Source organism: Pristis pectinata, chromosome 12 (genome assembly GCF_009764475.1).
Source record: "Pristis pectinata isolate sPriPec2 chromosome 12, sPriPec2.1.pri, whole genome shotgun sequence".
In the NCBI taxonomy this organism is placed as follows: Eukaryota; Metazoa; Chordata; class Chondrichthyes; order Rhinopristiformes; family Pristidae; genus Pristis; species Pristis pectinata.
The window spans coordinates 13,017,807-13,042,760 of NC_067416.1; the positions used below are offsets into that span (position 1 = coordinate 13,017,807).

General features: G+C 35.4%; 1 protein-coding gene across 1 annotated transcript in view; it reads left to right on the plus strand.

The window, feature by feature from the left end:
* LOC127577012 (rab11 family-interacting protein 2) overlaps positions 1-20,638 on the plus strand; it is a 55,476-nt gene extending 34,838 nt beyond the window's left edge. The window contains 2 exon segments of the mRNA XM_052027871.1: positions 8,315-8,450; positions 16,233-20,638. Of these exon segments, the coding sequence (XP_051883831.1) occupies positions 8,315-8,450; positions 16,233-16,457 (361 nt within the window). The 3' untranslated portion in view covers positions 16,458-20,638.
* The last annotated feature ends 4,316 nt before the right edge of the window (positions 20,639-24,954 follow it).

Consider the following 24,954-nt stretch of genomic DNA (forward strand, 5'->3'; position numbering starts at 1 on the left):
TCGAGACCCATTTTGCTTCCTGCTGGATTGGAGCTAATCTACAAGACAAATTAAATTTAATAACTTGTATTATCATTGGCCAAACAGCCACATCAAGCATACTTTGAAAATGATTTTTATAAGAATTTCATTATGCTCAGTGCATAAAGAGCAATCTTTGGGCTATTATTAATACAGATAATGTCAGGTGTCTGTGGTTATATGTACCTAATTTTGAACTGGATGGCAATAGGCCCAGTTTTAAGAGGTTCTGCTGCCTTTTAAAGATTAGCTTTTTTTAGTTTTGAACAATCCAGACACTCTGCCAACATGGCTAGAAAAGATTTGCATTAATAATTATTTGAATTTTTTTGAAAAAGAATATTATTACCTTTTCTATCAATGATGACATCCACATATCCCAGTAGCTAACTGGGTTAGAAAATTCAGAAATGCATTTTTAAATTTTTTTTTGTAAAATTGCCTACTAAAAATTGGACTTGGTATGATTTTATTTCCCTCTAATCAACCACGTTACAGATAGCTTTGTGCTGTAAATGCTGAAATATTTGAAACAAAGACGCAGCTGCTACTTGAGATCAAAGTTTAAATATCAGTTTGGTCCATTTATGTAGACGTCCTGCAAAAAATGTATGCAAAAGTGTACCTTTTATAAACTTTTATCTCCTATTAATGCAGTCAGTCTACATTACAAAATCTGTGAAAGACTTGCCCCTTCACATTAAGCTTCCAGGGTTCAAGGACTGAAATAAGATATCAAGAAATAAACTTGTGTGGCACTCAACTTTGGTTTTAAAAGTCTGAAGGTAATATGAGGAAAGGAAAAATTGGAAATAATATGTTCTGTAATTAGAGGTACTTTAAAGAACTAGTCAATGTAGGAATTATAGCATGTGGGAAGAAAGTTTTACAGTTGGGAGAAACAAAGGAAATTTCATTGTGCAGGTCCCGTGTAAACAAGCTTAAAATTAGCAAGGAAAGTGTCGACTTGGATTCTTTCTGAGTAATAGGTTTGTGAATTGTCACCAGGGAAGACCACTGGAATGTAAATGGATTCAAACATCAACTAGATGCTCCTAAGTGAGGTCATAAGTAATAAGATGAAAAAAAAATCTTAAGGTCAGTCACAGTGGGAAGTCATTAGATGGATAGAATGGCTCTTCTAATGTTCTACATACTTATTAGTGTTTGAACATGCTTACAAAACGTTCAATCCTTGGAATGAAAACACTTGAGCATTTAAACTGGGAATATTCAGGACTGGCAGTATCTGTGGAGAAAGACAGTTATTTATGAATTTAGAACTTGTGCATAAGAAGTCTTCCCATTAATTGCATATAACGAACCTGGTTGGATTTAAATAATATGTTGAACCAAAGTTAGGTTGGACAGACTGTTCCATTTTGTCCTTTTACGTGCAATCTTTTCTATCGTTCTCATAACATGCATGCAACACTTTGACAATCTCGGTATCCCTAATGGTAGAACCACACAATCCATGGATTCACTCAGTCTATTCAAATCAGCTTGAACAATCAGCAGTTAGAATTCAGCTTGTTATGCTTTCAATTTCTTATTCATCTGGTCACGTAGTATAATTTAATTTTTATGTAGAAATTCCCAAGTATTTACTGTCCAGATAGTAACCCTGTGGTGTACAGGCCAGAATTTTGAATGGGTGAAGAGAAGAGTAATCAAATGGTAGTTCTTGTGTGTTGTCAGTTATGTAGCAGGCCCAGTCTGCTTTGATCAAGTCATTTCCCCCCAAATGATCTGTAATTTATAAAATATGCATACTCTAGATTTTTATTTTAAATCTACAAATTATTGAAATATTTTGATGTTTATATGGAAAGTTGATCATTGCTTTGAATTTACCACCTAATGTCTCTGAAATTAGGTAAGTAGCTAATAGGCTTAATTTATTTGTTCAAAGATCTAGCCTACTACATATTGCTTCCTCTAATCTTAGGATTAAGTGGCTGGTTGAACCACAAGGCATTGATATCTAACATAGAGCAGACTCCAGCAAAGTGCAAGAGGACCACATCTTGAGCTAATTTTAAGAAATATCATAACAGACAGAATTTTCTGTCTTCATACAAAACTCCTTCAATTTTTAGCCAAAGATGGTTTGTAATTTTGAAGTTTGTTTTGACTACAAATGTGTTCCTTCCAGTTTAGATGAAACAGTTTTCCTCTTAATCAGTGCTAGGTTAGAACTCTGGTATGTGAAGACCCCTGAACATAGAGGAAGTAAGATTTCTTACCACATGGGGGTCTTCCTTATTTTCCTAATGAAATCATTCTTTGCATGCCAAAGCTACTCCCATTGGAATTCCTTTGTATTATTAATGGTTTGTTTAGATATTATATTTCTATCTAACTTTATGTATAATTTCTCTGATTGAACTGACCTGTCAAACTGCAGGAGAGGTACGTTTTGTAGGAAGAAGAATTTATGTAGGCTGCGGTTTGATACTTTTGATGTGGAATTCCCTACCTTACCAGAACCAGTTCAAGGTGGTGGTTCACCTCCACCTTCTAGGGCAATTGGAGATTGGTAATGCTCACCTTTCCAGTGATGCTCACAGCCAATAAATTAATAGGTTTTTTTAAATAATGAGACAGCATGAAGATACGGCATGGAAAGTAGCTAACAAGGCATTCAAATCCAGAGGGGCTTGGCACAAAAGAGGTAAAACAGGTGGATGTGGACTATATTATGGATGTAGAGTTTGGTTATGGTCAGAGTTCATCGGCACAGAAACAAGCCCTTTGGCCCAATTTGTCCATGCCAATTGCAATGCCTACCTATGCTAATCCCACTTGCCCACAATAGGCCTGGATCCCTTTGCTCCTTTCCTATCCAAATGCCTTTTAAATGCTGTACTTGCATTGGCGTCTACCACTTCCTCTGGCAGCTTGTTCCATGTAACCACCACCCCCTGTGGAAAAACATACCCCTCGGATGTCCTTTAAATTTCTCCTCTCTCACCTGAAGCCTATATCCTCTAGTTTTAGACTCTACCTGCCATAGGAAAAAGACCATCTATGCCCTTGATAATCTTATAAACCTCTATAAGGTCACCCCTCAGCTTTCTATGTTCGAGTGAGAATAAACTCAGACTATCTAACCTCTTATGACTATAATATTCCATTCCAAGCAACATCCTGGTGACTCTTTTCTGCAGTCTTTCTAATGCTACCACATTCTTCCTGTAGTGTGGTGGCCAGAACTGTATATAATACACACAGTGCTGTCTGCTGCTGTTTAGTACAGCTGCAACATGACATCCCAAATCTTGTACTCAGTCATGATCATGATGACTGACTGATCTCATCTTGGACAGACAGGATAACAAAATGGTGAATTCTGACTTGGAGCTTGAAGTTTAACTCTCTGGCCCATCACAGTTATCAAGAACCTAGATGGGACCTGGATATCTCTCTTGCAAGCTTCTGAGAAAAATTTGTTTTCTGCCATCTTGCTTGTTGGTTAGTGTCAGATTTTCATTTTTCAATATTTAGTTTACAATAAATGAATAATTTACTGCAGTGGATATAAGCTATTTAGTGCTTTTCTTTGCATATCAATTCAAAGGAAGCAAACACTGAATGTGAGATCAGTTTTTGATGTAAAAATTTTGCCTCTTGTGAGTGTCAGCTAAAAGACAAGTATACAATTGACATCATAAAATGCACGTCTTGTTGCCTATCACATTTATAGAAGACCACACAAAATGCAAAATCGATGACTGGTGGCATCACCATTTAAGTTTGTGGGAAGAAGGGGTTAGATAGTCTTAGGAGTGGTTTGAAGGTCGGCACAACATGGTGGGCTGAAGGGCCTGTATTGTTCTGTTCTATTCTAAAGCACCTTTTTAAATTGTTCAGTTTCAATACTTTGGCTATTGTACATCTTTTGAATATTTTTGATACCATACTTCTGCAAGACTGAGACCAGATTCATATACCATCATAATTGAAAGCCAGGTTTGCCTGTTCATTGCACTCTTGCTGCTTTTACAATCAATAATTGTTCATTGCTAAATTGTGAAGAGATATATTGCAGGAGAAAATGTTTCAGTCTGCAGTACTTGTGAATATTATTCAGCTGCATAAACATTAGTGTGATGAGTTCTTCTGACAATCTATTAACCTTTGTTAATGTGAAAAGACTTTAAGACAAAATTACCAAAAAAGTAATACAAATTGTGAAAAATTCTCAATTTGCAGTTCTTGACAAGTGGTAAAAGAAAGCTTAATATAGCAATGTGTTATAAAAGACAGAAGAGATGCTGGGCATGTTATTAGCAAGTTCCATTGAGATACCAGACGGTTAATTAACTCGCTCTGTAGAGAAACAAGATAAGTAATTAATAAGCTCTTGGGAGTAACTGGACAGCCTGATGGTAAGCACAGCAGTTTATGTGGACAAGTTATTACCAATTCCTTTTGGTGGATCCTTGGTAACCAGGAGATGATTTCTGAACTTCTGAAAACCTTGTTGCTGGTTTGTGTTGAAAATACCTGTGATCGTGTAGAAAAGCCAAATAGATAAAAGCTTAGTGAACAAATGTAGACAAATTGGGTTCACTTTTGGGAGTATGCTGAGCTACCTGAACTCAGTTGTGGCAGCAGTGGACATGGAGCAAATCTTCATCTTCCTAAGCAAGGGAAAAGAAATTAGCAAAGGAACTCCTGACCTTTTTAGAGATTTATAAATAATAGTTGATCAGAGTGTTTTGGATATTCTGGAATTATAAAATATCTTCCCGAAAAACTGAGGCCACCATCTTTTGTTGTCATTGACTCACTGAACAACTCTTCCTATCCTACAAGCCAGCAATGCTGTTTTCAGTCATTGGCCTGTATCCATGTTCCTAAGTCACTGAACAAAATTGCATAGCACCCAACCCTGTTGCAAGTCTGCAGTATTGTTGTCAGGGCAAGGAAGCTCTGCAAGATACAGAGTTTTCCTTTTATTTTCCAAAGCGATGAAAGAAATTGGAAAAACTTCAGCTCTGTGCAAGTTCTTGTAACAGAAAGGGACAACTGCAGGTTAATTTGATGTTGCATTTGTGGACTCATCATTTATGTTCCTAGGATTAAATGCTTGTGATCTGAGCTATCCAACTAACTGCTTGTACAATATGTACTTTATCTAACCATGTGGAGGATCACTAGTTTATGTTACTAAAATTAGGGCAATGTTGCAAATCTTTAGCTGGAGAAACCCACTACTATACCAAGAAATGTTCTTTCCAAAATGCACTTGGAGTTCCAAGATTTACTTCATCATAGTTCACTATGTAACTCCTCCATCTTGGCGTTTACAGTGAAGTGCATGATTGAGAATTTGTTTCTTTTCTATGTCAATGGACAAGAATTTATTTTTGGTCTCTTGTGGTTTATGAACATCAACAGAAACTCGAGATGAAATTGATTAAAAATGCTGCTGCTATTTATTCTTCCTGGTAGATACTTAGACTTTCAAATACCATTCTAATTTTAATCATGTGTACACAGAGCATAGTGGAACCAAAGCTTAATACTGAGGGTTTATTCTGTCAAAGCACCAAAACAACAAAAAAATCAACATTATTTTTTATCTCAGTAAACTATTACCACTAACTTTAATTCTTAAAAGTTGCTCATCAGGTTCAGATATGGTTCTGTTTAGAGGTTTGCATATATATATATATTTTGGTAGCATTGCCGTTAAGTGGTTTACAATCAGTTCCTTCTACAAATAAATTGGCTTCAGTTTGTCATGTGTGGTAATTAGGACCAGCCTCTTTAACCTTTGGTCTGTGGCCATCTGAGCAATTGACCACGATATCCTCCAGCTTGTTTGACGTGAGAATGACATTAGATGAATAAAGGGCACTACAAATTACAGCCACACTTCTATAAATGGAGCTGTTCCTAGTTTTCACCATAGCTAATTCGATCCAGTTCACTTCATTCATTTTTCTGAGTGAGATCAAAAACAGAGCCATGAATGAACAAGTCCATCATGTCCTTGACACACCAATATGAGAATGAAAAGCAGGCTATGAAGGAAGGTTCCTCTCTTTAGAGTTCAGACAATACCTGATGAAGGAGTGCCTCATTTAGATCAATCCTATAGTGATCAGGGCAGAACGCCTCAGATCACTATTACAAACCTTTATAATAGGAATTAGCAGAGACTTGATTCACCAGTCACCTTTTTCCTTACAGCTGTGACCTTTGTTGTAATGTGACCTTTCTAACTCCCCCCACCTCCACTATAGCTAAAGGCTATTTTATGTTCTGACTGGGTTTAATTCTGGTCAGGGACCCCAGGAGTGTTGGCAAGGTAAAGTGTACTGAAATTGATCTAAGCATTCTGGTTATAGTTTTCAAAACTGTATCTACATCAGGAAGAAAACAGAGCTTACGTAACATTTGATATTTCGTGCAGAGATGAAGCTCTGCTTTCCAGGAAACATCTTGTTCACAGCAAGATGCTGTTTTAATAAAAACACAATTTAGGCAAGAGCAAATTGTTGTATTTAAATTTATAGTTAATGCAAATTAAATGAAACTTGTAACAATTAAAACATGTAACAATTGAATCCAGATTTAAACTAAACATATTAATGCAGTTGCATTGGGAGATTGGAATTTTATACTGGTAAAGCAAATCCCAAAATCTTTCTTTCATTTCTCCTGCAAAACATTAACATATAATACATATCATATCTTTTTGGTGGCAAAATGAGTTTAAGAAATACAATAACTGGAAATGAATAAGAAGAAAGATAGAAATGTGGAATGCAAAGTGGCTGACAGGCAAAGGAAATGGTTTTGAGAATCACAGCAATAGAATTATACTTTTTGAATATGAATTGGAAATCCTCTTTGAGGGGTTATGGTATGTTGATTGAAGCTTCAGGTTAATTTGCCCTACTCTGCAACCATTCAATTAGTGGCGTTCAAAAAGAATTTTTGTAATTGGAATAATGTATTAGAATGCAGTGATACCGTGAGGTGATTAGTATGAATAACTGAATGTTGAAAGCGTATATATTATATAGTGCATAGCTTCTTTGCAATTAATAAATATGGCAGTGTTGAAAAGGGAGATTGAAGTCAGCTGACTTGAAATCCAGGCCATTTGGGGATATAAATCTGAGCTCTAAGGCACAATGTGCAGTACCTGCTGCGTACAGTGTCTGTAGAGTGCAGACTTTAAGTGACTTCAGAAAGATAAGAGCAAAAGTGTAATGTTATTTTGAAAAAAATTACATTGAATTATGTATAACGAGGCAGGTGATCTGGTGCAGTATGGGAGCTAATGCAATCATTGTGCTATAGGTGCAGTAAATTCAATAAATGCAGCAGTGTGAACATATGAATTACAACAGAGACTACTCATCCCCTTGACCCTGCTCTATCAATAAATAAGATCACGACTGACTTGACTGTAACCTCAACTCTGCATACCTACTTGCTACTTGTAACCTTTCACCACCTTGCTTATCAAGAATCTATATACCTCTGCCTTATAAAAAATAGTCATTGAATATTTTTATCACCCTTGTGTAGTAGGCAGTGCTGCTGCTTCATCTCCAACACCCCAGGTTCAATCCTGACCTCCCATGCTGTGCGTGTGGTGTTTGCACAATCTCCCAAAGTCATCCTGATAGGTAGGTTACTTGGCTACTGTAAATTTTCTCCATTATAGGTGGATAGGGGAGTTGATGGGTGTATTTCCCTTGATAGGATGCAAGGGAGACATAATATAGTGTGGTACATGCAGAACTATCATTTTGCAGTGTATTCTTCACCCAAAACTAAAATCAGCTTCCACGTAGGAGCACGTAACTTGCCTATCCTTTTCGTAAGGAACCCTTGTACTATGCAGTGGTTGGTGGGGCAGGGAAGAGCTTGTGTAATGGCTACCACTTGACATTAATCAGTTTGTTTCCATTAACTTTGATTTGTGAAGGACACTGTAATCTTATTTGAATATAAAAATCCTGCAGATGCTGGAAATCTGATTTAAAAAGTTCTGGAAATACTCAGCAGATCGGGCTGTATCCATAGATGGGGGATAAAAGTTTAGATTATCTTTTTTTTTATTGGAATAGATTTTTGCTTACTCAGGTTAGCCTGTAATACACCAAAAAGGGCTATACATTGAAATTCCAAACATGACAACATGTAGTAAGATTGTAATACAAAGAATGGATTCAGTTATATGAGAGGTCAGTGAACTTCATTGAAACAAACAACTTTACACTTATTGTTGCATTAAAGTTAAATTTTTCCTGTCCTTTAGTTTGACAAAGCCCACAAATTATGAAGATGTGAAGAGCAAGGCATCCACTGACCAACATAATTGTCTAAGTAATAATCAACATGCAAGAAAAGCCTTCAAGCAGCATCATTCTGAATACTATGGGGACAAAATCACAGTGAGTATAAGGAAATGTGACTTTATGCCTGAGGAAAGCTATCCAAAATTTGTAGTATGTGCCATGTCCAACAAAGAAGGTTCTTTATGAGATGAACCTTCAATATTTTTAGTGCACATTTCTTTAAGATGGTTTTTCCAATTGACTACCCTTCTGCAGTAGTATTTTGATTAGACTTTAAATGATAGCTTGTATCTATATTGCACATTGCAAGATATGATCTAACATGTTTTTAATGCTCCAAGGCACTTTACAGAGCAGTTATCATACAAAATTGAGCCACAAGGAGATTTAAAGGACAGATAATCAAACGCTCTTCAAAACGAAAAGTCTGAAGAAGCATCTGAGAGGAAAATTGTAGAAGTTTAGGGGGTGAATTTCAGAGCTTTAGGGTTTTTCCTACTGAAGGATGAAAGTAAATTACTTAGTTCTTTAGTAATCATTTCAACACTCTACAAACATTATCTTAATTGTATATAATTTTAAACGGAGACCTATTTTATATTTTCTCAATGCATTATTTCTATTTCTTATTTCTCTTATTTTTATATCTGATTCTATGGACTTGATTTTGTTTTAAAATAGTGGTTGAACTGTATTTAATCAACTAATACCAATTAAATAGAAAAGACTGCTTTACCACTCAGACCTATCACTGACTCCAGCTACTGCAGGTTGAATGAATTTCTTCAAAAGTTAGCTGATGTGGAGTAACTCAAGTGAAGCATGCTTTAGCAGAGAGCCTCACTTCCTAAGAGGGTTACATTTCTCTTAGTGAACATGGCACCTATCCATACCCAACAAAATAAGGGCATGAGAAAGGGCTCGAACTAAAATAAATGCATTTTTTTATTCTTTTCAAAAACAAAAAGATGCTATTTATTTAACACATTCCTCTTCCACCAATTATTTATATTAGTGTTGTGTTATCAAGGGCACTTTTTTTGCTATAATTGGTCCAGAATGTATTTAAGAATTCTTAATATACAATTAGGATCCATTTAAATCCCAAGACTCCCATCTTCATTATAAACAAAGATAACCACTGGAGAATACACCCTCTGCTTTTCTTTCAACGTCTTAAGGCAAAACTCTGAAGAATATACTTAGCCACAAATGTTGTTTCTCTTCTGCTCTATTGGAGTTACCATGTACATCAATAATAATTGGAACTACCCAAAATTACTTTATTTACTGGATGTCTTTTTGAAGTATTTGATGCATAGGATGCATCAACCATCTGGAATACATTTGAATGTGGATGTTGGGGTGGAATCTGAACCCAGTGGGCCTGTCAGTCTTTGATTTCTTCTTGAAACTTGTTCACTCTGAATAATTCAACAGATTTGCAATGATTCCCTTCTGTATTTCATTAAAGTAGTCAATTACTTTCTTAAAATTAATGCCCAGTTCCTTTTAAATTTGCAGACATTTGAGAGTTTAGGTCATTGTCACTCAATTGATAATGGGAGCATAAGATTTATGCAGCAGTTGGATAAGGCAGTAATCAGGCTGAACTTATGGTTACCCATATTTCAAGCAATAGTGGAAAATCTTCTTCCACCACTTTGTATATCTTCCATGGAAGGGGGAGTAAAATGGGTTTATTATGTAGAGAGCATAAGTTCTTCTCTGCATCTATACATAATGTCATTACAAGCAAATTTTATATCAGACTGGACAGGAAAGATGACTCTGTCTGCTTCTGTTACCCTAAATTCCTCTCCCTGCACACTGCAACAAAACAGTGCAAGGAGATAATAGATTTGGACCACGCATTCTGCTACTTCTGTGGCTTCTTCCAATTTTTTACCCACTGGGTCAAAATGCTCCCCAGGCTTGCCTTTTCCCTGCTCTTGAATATGCATCTTGTCGAAGTCTTTCCATCTGTTCCCTTTTTCCTGTTTAAAACCACAAAATGATTGCAAGTTGTTGTTGACCTTTGGTAATAGAATTTGGTTCAATAATAATGAATTGTTTATGTTGCCTTCTGTTCAGTCTTAGCAGTATATTTGATGAAAATTGAAAAATAAAAAATACTTTTACTAAATCATACATGACAAGCAGCATGAAATTATACAACACCTTTAAATGGAAAAATGCTGCAATATATTTTGCAAATAGAAGATTTAAAAACAAAGGATAATAAGACACAAATTGATCAGAATCAGGTTTATTATCATTCATATGTCATGACATTTGTATATTTGTCAATATGGATGATCAAAATATTGATCAAGAGGATGGCACATTTAAAATCTAAGCATTGTGTATGGAGTTTGCACCATCTCCCTGTGACTCTGGGTTTCACCCAAGTGCTGCACTTTCCTCCCACATCCCAAAGAGTTTCTTGTTGGTTAATTGGCTATTGTAAATTACCCTTGGTATAGATGGATGGTAGGTGCTGAATGGCCTCCTTCCATGTTGTGAGGTGCTATTACTGGAGTTTAATAAGCAGTTCCAGAGAGACATAATCAGATGAAGATTCTGTCATCAATAGTAGGGTTGAAGGGAGGGGAGATAAATCACTATTCTAAACCTTGAATAAATAATCTTGAGTTGTCTACTTCATTGCCTTTCAAAATCTATAACTTTTGGTTTTAGCTTGAAGCATTAAAATGGTTGTATTGTGCCTGATGTGCTTCATTGTGGACAGTGATTCCTTGGGGAGTTGCTGCTTCAATGTCCCAGCACGTATCTGACTTCTGCACTTGCACAGTACAATGCAAATAATGGAATGCACTGAACTGCTCCACACTGAAGCCCCTGGTGAGTGAGGGGCTGGATACATTTTGTATCAGGCCCTTCAACTTTACATCAGCTGCCATCAATATATCTTGTACAGCTGTATTCATTTGAATGAAGTTGCTGACTTGTTTGGCAAAAGGTGTTTTTTTTTTGTCTGTTATTTTAATTAGTTTTTAATTTGCATCAGTTAAATGTGATTAAATTATTTTGTATTGTAATGTCTTCAATTAATTTTATCTATTCCAACTGCTTTTAAATGTCTGGTTATAAGAAATGGTCAGAAAGGCCATTAAATTTTGTTTTAAAAAAAATGTAGTGGTAGTAAATAAATTCAGGTTGAGGGCCACAGGATTTGCCACCCAGCAGACCGCTCCACTTTGTAGGATGGCCATGGCAGTTATTTTTTTTGGAAGTGGCAAAGTATTGCTTGAATAGGGGCTACTGGAAAGAGGGAGGTCAATTTGAAATTATATTTGGTAATAAGAGATTTAAGTGGATAAACTGCCTATCAAAGGATCAATCAACATAACTATATTGAGGATCTCAGAAGCTATTCAAACACAGATTATCCAATTTGGAAATATAGTTGCAGACTGCAATGTCTTGGTAATTGCTGTAAATATTCTGACTACTGCTTTCAAGATTTGACTTATTTCAGGTTCATTAAATTATTTTTGGGGTTCTTTTTGTTTTGTGATATGTAAAATAATCAGTTTGTTTGATTACAGTGGTTAAAATATAGTGTACTATTAATTTTTAATGAAGATGTTATTTTAAAGGCAAGGGGATACTAGAAAATTGTCTGTACACGGAAGAGTGCCAAATTGGCTCCACACCATTCTTTCATTTAAGAATCTGCATTGATTCAGTTGGTACATAATTTATGTGGTCTTCATACAAGTTTCAGGATAAATTTGTCTTCTGTTCCCCATCATTAGGTACTGAAGAGGCTTTGTGCTGGGTGTGTGCATAATAATTAGATCTACTGTCATCGCTGTGCTGATGCCAGTACCTGTCTCCAAAAAGCAATGTTTAAACAGGAGTGGCAGCCAGTTGAGAGGGCTGTGAGAACTCCTTAATACCTAATTAAATACTAAAAGTTAAATGAGGGAGTAAAATGATAGATGTGAAAGTAACTATACGAATATTCCCAGAGCAAAGTTCCTCATTTGAACAATGATAAGATCACTGCATGCCATATCTTCCACCTATCGGACTGATTCAAACTCCTTCAGGTTGTGCTGCTTGATATATCTAATCTTAAAAATAAAATCATTTCAATTTTTAAGAAGGTTTTGCATTATAAGTTTAATAATTGTTAGAAAGTTTTTCAATATGGATTGGCTTACAACAGTTACAGCTGTTTAAAATAAGTACAATATACTTGTACCAGAATGAAATCCATTATCACATTTGGAACTATTCAAAAATAACATTTCAGAGTTGTAAACAACATTCTTTTACATTAATTTATTACGATCAACAGATTCTATGAACTTCTTCCACAGAGTAAGTTGGCAGAAACAGTATTTTAGGCACAATGTTTCAGTTTTGAAAGCTTAAGGATGATTTAGTGCCTGAATCAGTTTCTACTAATGACTCTTCATATGGGAGATGATATGTGGTTGATAGAATTCTCTCAATACTGAAGTTAAACAATTGGACACCATGAAGGAGTATACCCTTTTGTTTTGGTTCTTTATGAAACCATAATGAATTCCACCTTAATTTATATAAAACAGATGGTACCAATTTCATTAGGATGGAGCTCTCTGACTTTTATTGACTGTTCCGTTTGAAACGACTATCATTCAACAATTGAAATAAGTCTTGGAGTTGTGTACATGCCCTGTGAAACACAGATGTCCAGGACGTACATTTGCTCCTCCAACTATCACTCAATTTGCCCTGGAACTGGATTCCACACTGAATCCAGTGATGGAGCCGTCTTGATGGAAATCCCCAGTATCACTGGAAAGATCATAGCTTGGATGCCATGCCTGGCCAGACCTGGTGATGTATGTAAGACCCCATAGATATCAAAGGCAATCGTAGGACAAAAGATTAGGAATCCAACAGGAAGGTAAATTACTTTTTTCTTACAATTAACCTAAAGATGAATAATTTTTTTCTGATTTTGGAAAACTTATTTTGTAAAATATTTAAATTTTAATGGTTCTTAAATATCTCTATTGTCAGGTACATATAAAAATCCAATTAAAATCATTGGCACCTATTTCAGCTGCCAGCAGATGTGATTGCACTGGAGAGAGTGCAGAGGAGATTCACCAGTATGTTGCCTGGGTTGAAGGACTTTATTATGGGAAGAGATTGGAAGGCTGGGCTTGGTTTCCCTGGAGCAAAGGAGGCTAAAGGGTGACCTCATAGAGGTATATCAAATTATAAGAGGCATAGATAGGGTAGCTAGTCAGAATATTTTTCTCATGGTAGGGGTATCAAAAACAAGAGGACATGAGTTTAGTGTGAGAGGAAGCAGATTTAGAGGGGATCGGGGATCTTGGGGCTTTTTTTTTACACAGAGTAGTTGATATCTGGAACTCGCTGTCTGAGGTGGTGGTGGAATTAGATGCAAATACTATGTTTAAGAGGCATTTAGACATGCACTTAAATAGGCAAGGCATAGAGGAGGATACATTCTTAATGAGGGCAAGTGGGATCAGTGTATATAGGCAAAAGGTAAGTGTGGATATGGTGGGTTAAAGGGCCTATTTCTTTGCTGTACAACTCTGACTCTCAGATAAAGCCAAATCTCCACTTTGCCATCAGGACCATATTGCTGAACTCCAGAATGATAAGACCTCGACATCCAACACAATTAAATACAAGGGATGGAGAATGAGTGGTGATTTCATCAGGACGGGATTTGGATCCACACAATCTATCTCCCTTTGTGGTCCTAATCTAAAGTATACCATGTATTTTTTGTTTAACTGAATTTCGTTCAAAACATTAAGCTTTCAACCTGATAATCTGTAGAGGCATATAGTGTTCATAATATGCAAATTATCATCCATGAGATTTTGAACAATGAGTCAGAAGCAGAGCAATGAAAGTTGGGGGTGCAAAACTGGCTGGAACTGGAGGAACACAAGATTGAGGGGATTATGGGGCTGGGGGAGGTTACAGAGATGAGGAGAGGTCGAGGCCAGGGTGGTTTTAAGATACTGGAATATGTCATTATGTCTTAACTGGATCATAACCCAGGTAATAATGCAGCCATTATGTCGGGAGGCATTGTGAAATGTTTCTAAATTATTTTGTTGCAAGTTCAGTTCCTTTTAACTTTTTAATAATTCGTAATCTATCTCAACCAGCAGTCAGTCAAAATGCAGCAATTTTAGATTGATCAGGCTACTAACTGTGGGAGGTCAGTTATGACAGCTGGTGGCCAAAGATCATTATAAGTAAATTAGGTTAAAGGAACAAAAAATGCTTTGAGAAAGGATAATCTATTTAGGATGCTGATAAATTTAATTAAGTGTATACCTCGAGTTGAACTTGCTACTCTCTCATTTAAAATTTAAAGAAAAATATTTTCCCTTTTGATAATTGAATTAGCTATTTTCTTCATGATTGTGATTTAAGCCTATCAGAGATTATTCGGTAAAAATGTAATGGGTGCCTATTTAATTTTTTGCTTATTGAACGATGTCATTCAAAGCAGTAGTCAAATGACTTGGTAGTATAGGGCAATATCCTCTAACTCTGCAATTGTAGTACAGTCCAGACATGATCCAGAGTTAGTGATTTGATGGTAACAAGTACAAAAGCATTCCAAAGTTTAATTTTTAAAAAAAACTAAAACACTTGTAAAACTATCGAACTCGCAAAGCATTTAAATCCTAAAATTGCTGCTGAACTCCGGATTCTAGTGTTAGAATTCAGTCAAGAAATTGCCTGCAGACAACTGCCAGCACTTTCAAGACTTCCTCATTTATGCATGAAAATTCTAAACTTGCTGGCACTAATACTGATGTTTCCTTACTAAATCCAGCCCACTCTGAAAGTTTACTTTTCTCGGGTACCTTTTAAGATTTGTAATCAGCTGCCGACATCTCTGTGTGTGGTAGAAGTGGACCAATCACACAAGGTTGTCCTTTTATTGAAGAGTTTAAACATACTGGGCAAGAAGGAACTAATTTTATCCAAAATCCGATCCATTACATTCCCGATCCAGGAAAATTTGTTGCTGGAATGCAATATATAAATTAAACTGTTATTTCTCAATAATGATTCACTTATTGATCACTTAAGATCATTATGAATTCTTTCCCCACACCTCAGAGTGAAAATGTGCAAGTATTAATCAAGGATCATCGAACCAATTATCAGTACACAAATATAGCTAGTAAGAAGCGCAAAGCAAATATCTTTTTGGATATTGGTTACAAAACTGCCAAATGTGGTGGTGATTTTGCCAAGTATATTTTCATAAGTGATATTACTAATTCAAATAAAAGAGAAAAAGAACAATCTTTATTTTTCCTGCCAATTAAATGTACTTCTGTAAACCAGGTTATGCAAAAGCATCTCAGTTTTTAAACATTGAATTATTTCTGGTGTTCAATTTGTACACCCAAATAAGATGCTGCTACTTGTGCTCCTGCGGCTGAAAATACTCAATTAAAGCAGTGCTGTAAATGCTCAGCAGGTCAGGCAGAAGCTGTGGAGAAAGAAACAGTTAGCATATCGGGTTGATGACCTTCTCTGATAATTAGGCAAAGAAAGAAATGAAATGGGTTCAATGCTGCAGAGAAAGGGGGACTCTCTTTTGGTGCCTCAGCTCTCCAGAAAAGCTAGCTTTTCATGTTTCCAGCACCATTCAGTGGATAGAATAACATAAATGATCAACAGTCCTCCTTCAGTGTTTGTAGATCTGCCTTTTGCAAGGCAAAGTAGTGACTTAATGTTTTAAATGATGCATGTGTTCAGTTTTGTTCAGGTTTAAAACAAAAGTCCTTGAAATCAGGAAGGTAAAAATGTATACAATCTAATGTTAGTTTCTGGTTTCAGGATCCCAGCCTTCTTACCACTACATATCGTAACTTATCCTACGATGAACTGATCTATGAATTGATGAAACACAAAGAACTTGTTAAAAGGAAGGACAGCCAAATCCGAGAACTTGAGGACTACATCGATAACCTCCTTGTACGAGTAATGGAGGAAACTCCCAGCATTCTTAGGGTACCATATGAACCATCTAGAAAAGCTGGAAAGCTTTCAAAAAACAATTAATCCGATTAATATTTTGGAATTCACAAAATATATTTGGTGTCTGTTGAATCAGCTCTGAAGTATAATTCATAAACTGGTAAAGAATTTGTAGAGCAGAGATACCGCAAAGCTTTCTGTAGTGAGTATTGAATGTTTGCTGCCAAGCAGAGTAGAATCTATACATTTTGCATTACTTAGTAATTAGACTAACATTAAATATTAACTTATCTCAAAACTTTATTGTTTTAAAATTAGTTCATTTCATTGTGTACAGATGAGATATTAATAGTGTTATAAAGTGAATTCACTAAGTTAGATTGATCGTGGGGGAGCTGTTCTGCATAACTCTCACCTGCTGATCTTGCAGGTTTATTTTTATAATTATCTAACTAGAATGTAGTGACAATAGAATGAGATAGTAGCCTAAAATGAAGTTGGTCTCATTGTAAATTACTAGGCATTTCAATGGTTGCAGTGCTGTTTGCATACCTCAGAGGGGTCTTGCATTCACTTTAGAGAATGTTGGTGTTTGCACAACAAATTTGATGTTTTCTATTACATTATGAAAGCCATTCACTTACTTGAATCCTTTGAAGCAAAATGTCAATACATCTTGTGATGCCAAAACTGATCCCTTTATATTTGCCGATTACTTGATTATCTATTGTGTGTGTGTGTGTGCTTTGGGGAAGAGTCTGATGCATTTATTTTGCGGAGGGAAGATAAATTTAGTGGTGTGTTTTGTATTGCAAAAGTTATGAAGTTTAGTTTGAATGTATTTAAGCAAGATGTCAGTATATTAGGCAGTGTCAAAACCAATCACTTTGTTTTTGTTGCACTTGATTATCTATTGTATTTGAATCTTCTAGTTCTTCCAGAAAAAAACTGGGCTTATTTTTGGAGCTCATTTTCAAGTATACTTCCACCTGTATTTCTCTAATACTGCACAGCAAATCCAGTATTTTCTACTTTCATTTTAATCTCCATTTTGCCCTGCTTTAATGAAACAGTGTATAGCAAAAATAAATTGGACATTATTTTTGCAAAACATTAATATGACTACAACTTAAAACATTGAGATTCCAGTTAAAATGGCATCTTTTGTATTGGTGAAAAGTAGTTTGGGTATATCGAATTAAAGATGACAGTACAACACTATGAGGAAAGAAGGCCATAAACCACCAAGGTGCTCTTCCATCTCCCACCCACAAACATTTTATCACCATCTTACATTCTATAGATTTCACAGTTCAGTCAGTTCTAACCCGAGATACTTCATTTTTACAGAATGGCACTTGAGATTTTGCACAGAAAATGCGTCCTTCAATGGTGCAATTGTTAAGTATTTAAGAAAGAATGCCAAACTTTAGGATGATGGTGTAAAATTCACAAACATTGAGTTATGTACATTTATGTGAAGAGCACAACTTTGGTATTCTGGAATAAAAGTTGTGTATCTCATGCCAAATTATACTTGGGTTTCCTGTGCATTTTAAATAGAACCATAAGCCATAATCAAAAAAGTACATATTCATCTTCATACTCATTTGAAAATGAAACAATGGAAAGCTATGCATATTTCGAGTCTGTGCTTAGGAATTGCTGTCACTTAGCCCTATGAACATCTTCAGATGCATAGTGTGTGTTGCATATGAAAGTGACCATCTTTAGTGTTCTCCTGAATCATTCATTGAAAGCATTTAGAGTTTTTGGGTAATGGTGAAATCTAACACGGCCAGATTATTTGTCCAACTACATTAGAACAGACCTCTGACATGTAGTTGGGTAAAGCTGCTTGCTTTGGATAAGACTTATACCTTTTTATTTTTTTTACACAATTATCTATGTAAAAGCTGTATGCCAATATTGCTTTTGCACTTTTTGTAAGTGAAATTTTGCAACAAGATATTTAAATGGTGCACCTGCTAATTTTTAATGTTTCACAAAAATACCACCTTTTAAGTTTTACTTTGTTCCTTAACTCTTAAAGGTACTTAGATGACTTTAATAATTTTGAGGCAAACTAGTTCAAATATTTAGCACAAGTAAAATTTTTTTATTAACCATTTGTAAATACAACATACGGTGAGAATTAAGTTGCAAAAGGTACAGAAAGTTGTGCATGATAATAAGGTGTACATTTAAGGAGAATAATGCTTGCTTTAACTCTATGATACCTGCCTATTAGGGAACTGAAATAATCGGCATGCCATTTGTAGTGGGAGTTCACAGTGCATTTATATGAAGACCACAGTAATTATACCAGTAATTGAGGCTTGACCACATTATGAATTTTTACATTACACTTCGTCTTGTAGACATGTCACCATGCAATTTCACAATTGAAAAGGTAATATACTTATGGGTTATTGTTTTGTAATCTTCTATTGTGCCAATTATTTTACTTGGCACATTTTTACTTTTTTGTGACCAGTTTGTTAACTGACTTAAAATACCATTTTTGTATTCCAGCTGAATCATATTGTGATGGAAAATGTTCTTGCTTTATCACTGCCTTTACTCTTCTGATTAGTTTATGAAATAGTAAACCAATGGAGATCCTTTGCAAAGGAATTGTATTGTGCAACTGGAAGAGGTTTGTGCACTGGTGCTAGGATGTTTTGCATATTTATGCTTCACAATGAATAAATATAAGCTTTTATCATTCTAATATCTTATTCAAACCCTAAGGCAGTGTATTTGCCTCACTGGTTAGCTGTTGTGGGAGATCTGAACATTTTCAAATAGCCTAACACTTAATTAAATCCAAATCCACACCTGTATATATTTAAATAAAAATCTGGGCTACCAAGTGATTGACAGTGGAATCTACAATTTATCTACTTCAGAGTTAAGGGCTTGATAACTAAAGTTACAAGTTCACCTCAGAACTCATCATTAGTGATAAATTATACAATCAGGCAAAAATCAATGGATTAAAAAAAAATGTCCTGTGAGAGAACTAAGAAATGCTACCAAATCTTTTAGTTTTATTTTAAGTTGGTACTCGAGGTACAGCAATACTAGATTTCCTTCTGCTCTGTTGACTTCTTGGGCAAATAGTTCACAGCTGAGCATTCACTCCCGTACTGTGGCTATGTGAGCAGACGTTACAACATTTTCTTTGGTGCAGTAGTTTCTTCGAAGGATGTAAATTGGTGCAGCTGAAGTGTCTCCACTGACTTTAGAATTGTCGCTGACTTGTACCAGAGTTCTACAGAGTAAAGCCAGCAAGGTCAACTTGCCTGTAAAGTTTTAAAACTTATCTCTAATTTACCTCTTCTTCTTATTTGATTTTTCTATCCATTCAGATACCTGCTTTGCCCTATGACCAAGTGTGTTGTTCAGAATTTGTTCCCATTTCCAAGTCATGGTACCGATTTATGCATAAGTCATGCACAGGGTTTTTGTAAATTTTTGCATATTCTTGAATCTGAGTTAGTTTTTTTGATGCAAAGACAGCAGAACATTATAAGAAATATTTGGAAGTGGCTTTCTTCCATTTTTAGGAATCATTCTAATCCATTTAACATCAGCCAAAAAATATACTGCATGTAAAATATGGGCTTCTATGCAGCTTTAAGTTGTAATACTACACAGTAATTTAAAATATGAACAAATATAGGAAACAATTTCTGCAGTGAAAATTGAATTTTGAATACTAAGGTTTATACACATGACAAAATGTATTATGCAAGGGTTTCTTTTAATGATTTTTTAAATGCGCCTAGGCATGACCTGCAAGAGATTTTTTTAATGAAAATTTACAGGACTTTCAGGTCATAAATTGTATGAATCCAAGGCAAAGGTTGCTAGTCATTTAGTGTACTTGTATTTATGGCAAATTCAAAAAATGGAGAATACACTCAGCATGTTTGTTTTGCATTAAATGAATATTCCATATTTGGTATTGTAAATAAGCTAAAAATGGCTGCATGTGGCTTGATGTAGCATGCATTTTATTATTAAAGAATGTTTAAAGAATTATTAAAGAATGGCTTTCAAATTGCATGTTTAGAAATTACAGTGGGTTGAAAAGAGTACTGATGGTATTAATCTATTAATGGTTTATTTACATTGCACTGCAAGTTGTGACAAAGCATATATTTCATAACATTAAATTTCTTAATACGTTCTGCATTTCTGTACCTACTCATAAATTATCATTGCTAGAAACCAAATGCTGCATGTTTCATATGTTCAATAAAGTCTATCAAATACAATATGGAATTTTGTCCCTGTTTTATCAGGAGAGTAAATCTTGAAAATAGATTACATTTATTTGTTGCTCGCATTACAAATTCATTAAGGTCTAGGAAGAACCATTTTAAGCAGCATATCAAGATAGCGTTGTAATGTTCAACTGAGTATTTTTTCCAGTTGGCTTATTAACACCATTATGGTGCATCTCAAACCTACAAGAAATTGCAGATTGTAACAGTGCATCAAAATGATCTATACACTTGCAATTATTGTAAACTTAACCACTTTTACTAATATGATTTTTATTCAGGAGAATTATTCAATTCTAAAGCTCTAGAAATAAATATAATTGTCTCCTTTAAAATCTGTAGCACAGAACTGTGGGCATTGTCTTTTAGCTAACTTTAAGTTTGTCTTCACTTAATAAAATTGCTTTCAATATAGTTTTGAAATTTTGTTATTGAACACTATTATAGAATAAACCACGTGAAGACTGGATTATGTGGAAGACCAATGATAACATATAGTCCACAATATTAGCAAGGTTTCCGGTAAATGCACAACAATAAATGCAATAAAAATTTTGTATTATATGGGGAGTAGAATTTCAGAATCTGCAAGCATGCTCTATGACAATCCGATGCATTTATCTGATAACGTTAAAATATTTTTAATGTGTTAGCTTACTGATTTAAGGAATTACTAAATGGCATTTTTTTTAAATGGTTGTCTCCTAGGTGTACTGAATTAGTTACACATAGAAAAAGTTTAACAAACCTGGATCTCTTTCCATTAACAGATTGTTCAGGTGTAACCAAGTTGGGAATTTTTTTTTTAAAGAATCAAGAAAAGTCCTGATAGATTATGCACAGATATTTTCAATTAATGGGGAAAAGCAAAATTAAAAGCCATAAATAAAGGTAGTCCCTGGGAAATCGAGAATTGGCCACTGAGTTGTGAAAATACCTAGTAATTTTGATAAATTTTCTTTAATTGTAAATTCCACTAATTTGACCCACTGAAAGTAAGGGAGCCTTGCATATATAAAATGTTCATTTATCTAGATGGCATTCAATGCTAGTAATGAGGAATGTAAATCCATTTTTGTTTACTGGAGGGCTCACTAAGTACTACGCTATTTCCATCTAATGGATACCTTGTCACTTGTGTGTAGAATTCCCCAATGCAATTTCATGTTATTTCATTCAGCTCCAATTTTTGTAATATTAAATGTGTAATTTTGGAGGAAGTTAGTGTCTCCACCCAAGTTGAATTCAAAGGTCCATTCAATGGATCAATCATGACTGAATTGAAGACTCACTGCTGCAAACACAATATATTTTAAATTTGCCCCTTGGGTGGATGCTATTGAATCTATTGCAATGTTTCAATTTTGTTATCTTTAATAATTTGGCTTGAGATGAGATTTGTTTGTAAATTAGCCAGTTCAATACTAAAATCGCTTTGTTTCACTGACAGCTCCAAATTGCAGATGCCGGAAATCTGAAACACAATTGTCCTCCAACTGCCCCATTATCCATTTGACCACGTCTCTCCCTATCTCAGATATCCCCTGTGTTCTTTCCAATAGTCTGCAATTTAAAATTACCTTTTGTTTTTTTTTCTGGTTCTGACAAAGTGTCTCTCAATTGAAACGTGCTGAGTGTTTCCAGCTTTTTCTGTTTTCTTATAGCTGTCAGGTTTGCTCTGGTATAAGAGGTGATATTATTTAAATACAAGATGTGCTTTCTGAACATCCAAAAGCAGATTGGAAAAAGAAAAACTGGAAAAAAAAATAATTTTAGTTGAATTTAAAATTATAACTTGTGCTGCTGCACACTAATTCATCCTGATTTGACCAAACTAGCACACAAGTTTGCAAATTCCAGCCCAAGTTCCCATGAATTTGTGCACTAGCTCTCTTAAAGTTATACACTAGTGAGAAGTAGTCCTGTTTACTAGGCTAGCCCCTCTTGTCAGGTGAATGTTTCTGGTGATTATGCTCTTTTGCAACTCTAAGGATACTCTTGCTATTATGCTTTTCATGTGGGCGTAGCATAAGGACACCAAAAGGCATTTTTTTAAGAAGATTTTTGACTTTTATAGTTACTAAAACCACATACTGTAATTCATATCTAGCCACTGGTTCTGTATTTTGTGTTATTTTCAATGGGGGTTACTTAAGGCACTGTTTAAACTAGAATAAACTCATTTTAAACTTTATTAATTAAACTGCACCTAAACTATTCAAGGATTATGTAAAATCTACCTTTTAATGCTGCTTGACTGTATTAATATGGGGTGAGCTTTGTGTTTTACTTTGCAGTGGAATCAAGTGAAAACATTCACCTCAGTGCTGAGGAGATTTCTTCCCTTTCTCCCCACCCTAATCCTCCCAATAACTTTCATGGATTGTCCATTGATCCTAAAGTGGAAACTCCTCATGCCTAGGGTTCTTGAGATGTCAGTTGAATTTAGCTATAGTGGTAGGGTGGGATTTGTAATGACATTTTAAATTAATTCTGCACATGAAGATTCCAAATTCCAGATCTAATCTACTGTGCATTAATGAACAGTAGTCAATGAACTGAACAGAAATCATTTCATAAACTTACTATTTGGTTCTCTTATGCTACGAGACGCTGGGTCACTCCGTTCCCCTGCCCAAACCAGTATTCTGAACACTAGCACACTCTATTCCTCTAATACTGAGATTTTTATTATTCCCAAACTACCAAGGTTGGCTGCTGATTCTGTTACTATGAATTAATTATTGCATTTGGTGTTTGAAAGAAGAAATATTTTCCAATGGCCCTACACTTTTCTCAGTTGGAAATTGACCAACTGTATCAATTTGGTCACGCTTCATTAACCCAACAGTATGTCTGCAGGAAATGAGCTGCATTGCTAATTTAGTGTCTTATTTAGGTTCACATTAATTATTTGATATTAATGTTCAACAATGTGAGGCCTTCAGTTAGAAGGCTCTAACAGCTAATGGTACTGAACAGCTGGTTGTGTAAAACAATTTTACCAAATTCCGAGTTGATGCTCAATACTTTGTTCTTTACTCGGCTTTTTTGATGGTAGTGCGCTGGTGTCGCATTCATTACAGAGAGGAAAGTTTAATATAAGTTGTGTAGCCTCTCCAAAAGTGAATTCAATGCGAATTTGACAAAGGGTACAGATTTTAAGTTGATTTTTCTTAAGGTTTTGGCGTAGTACCTTATGGATTTTAACACGTATAATGGTTGATTCCTGATTCCTAGAATGACGGAGAGTGTTCTAGTTATTTATACAATATAAACCCGTGAGTAATGTGCGGTTAACAGCTTTTTCTGTGTTGTGTTGATATTTAAAAGTGCCCATTAATCTTCAGTGAAGGTATACCCCATGTCACCTAGTGAGAGTTAATGAAAATTGTTTTGTTCTGTCACACACAATCCGACCAGACTTTAAATTTATTATACAGATGATTTGTAGGTATTTACAAGCAATCCATGGATGTTAGTTTATAAACATTACCAACCTCGCAACCCAGTGTACGTTTCATAAACCCCATCTATCTCCGTTTATCCTAATACTCTCCGTACTTCCACTGTGTAAAGAAGCGACTCTCACCTGCAGAAGGTTTCAGTGGCTCCGCGCGTTATGGAGTGGTTTTCTTACTGGCTGCAGTGAGTTGAATGAGTTTTAAACAAAATTCTATGAATGGGAAAATGTTTAATAAATTAATGATAATCCACTCACCTTTGGGTGGATATTCTTGCATTCTTTTATTTCTATCCATTTACCTACTGCTAGAACATATGGCCCCTTAGAGACGTGAAAAAAGAGAAAAAAAATACTCCATGCAATTTGTAACATCATCATCAAAGTGGTGTCATTGAAAGAAAAATAGTGTAACTTAATCCCAGCCCCAACAAAGAGGATCTTCGCACAGCGACACCTGAAATTTCTATAAACATGCACTTGTTTAGAGGTCGGGTGGCAAACGCGTGTCACTTTAAACAGAAGCGTGCAGTCTGTAATGAAATGAAATTAGGCTAATCTGGAGGCTAATAAAAGCGGATCGATATCCGCTGCCACTTGCAGGTGGGTGATCATTTGAAACGCTTGAAGGGGGAGTTTAGCAGATGGAATAAAGGTGTTTCATGTAGGAAAGTGAGCAGAAGCAGATGCCTGGGAGCCCCCAGCAGCAGCCAGCTGCTCCCTCCATTCGAGTCCTCGCGTTGGACACAGGTCTCCCTCTTTTGCAAAACACTTTGTTCAAAAAAAAGTAAACTAATCTTGATTGCCATGGAAATTGAAAATA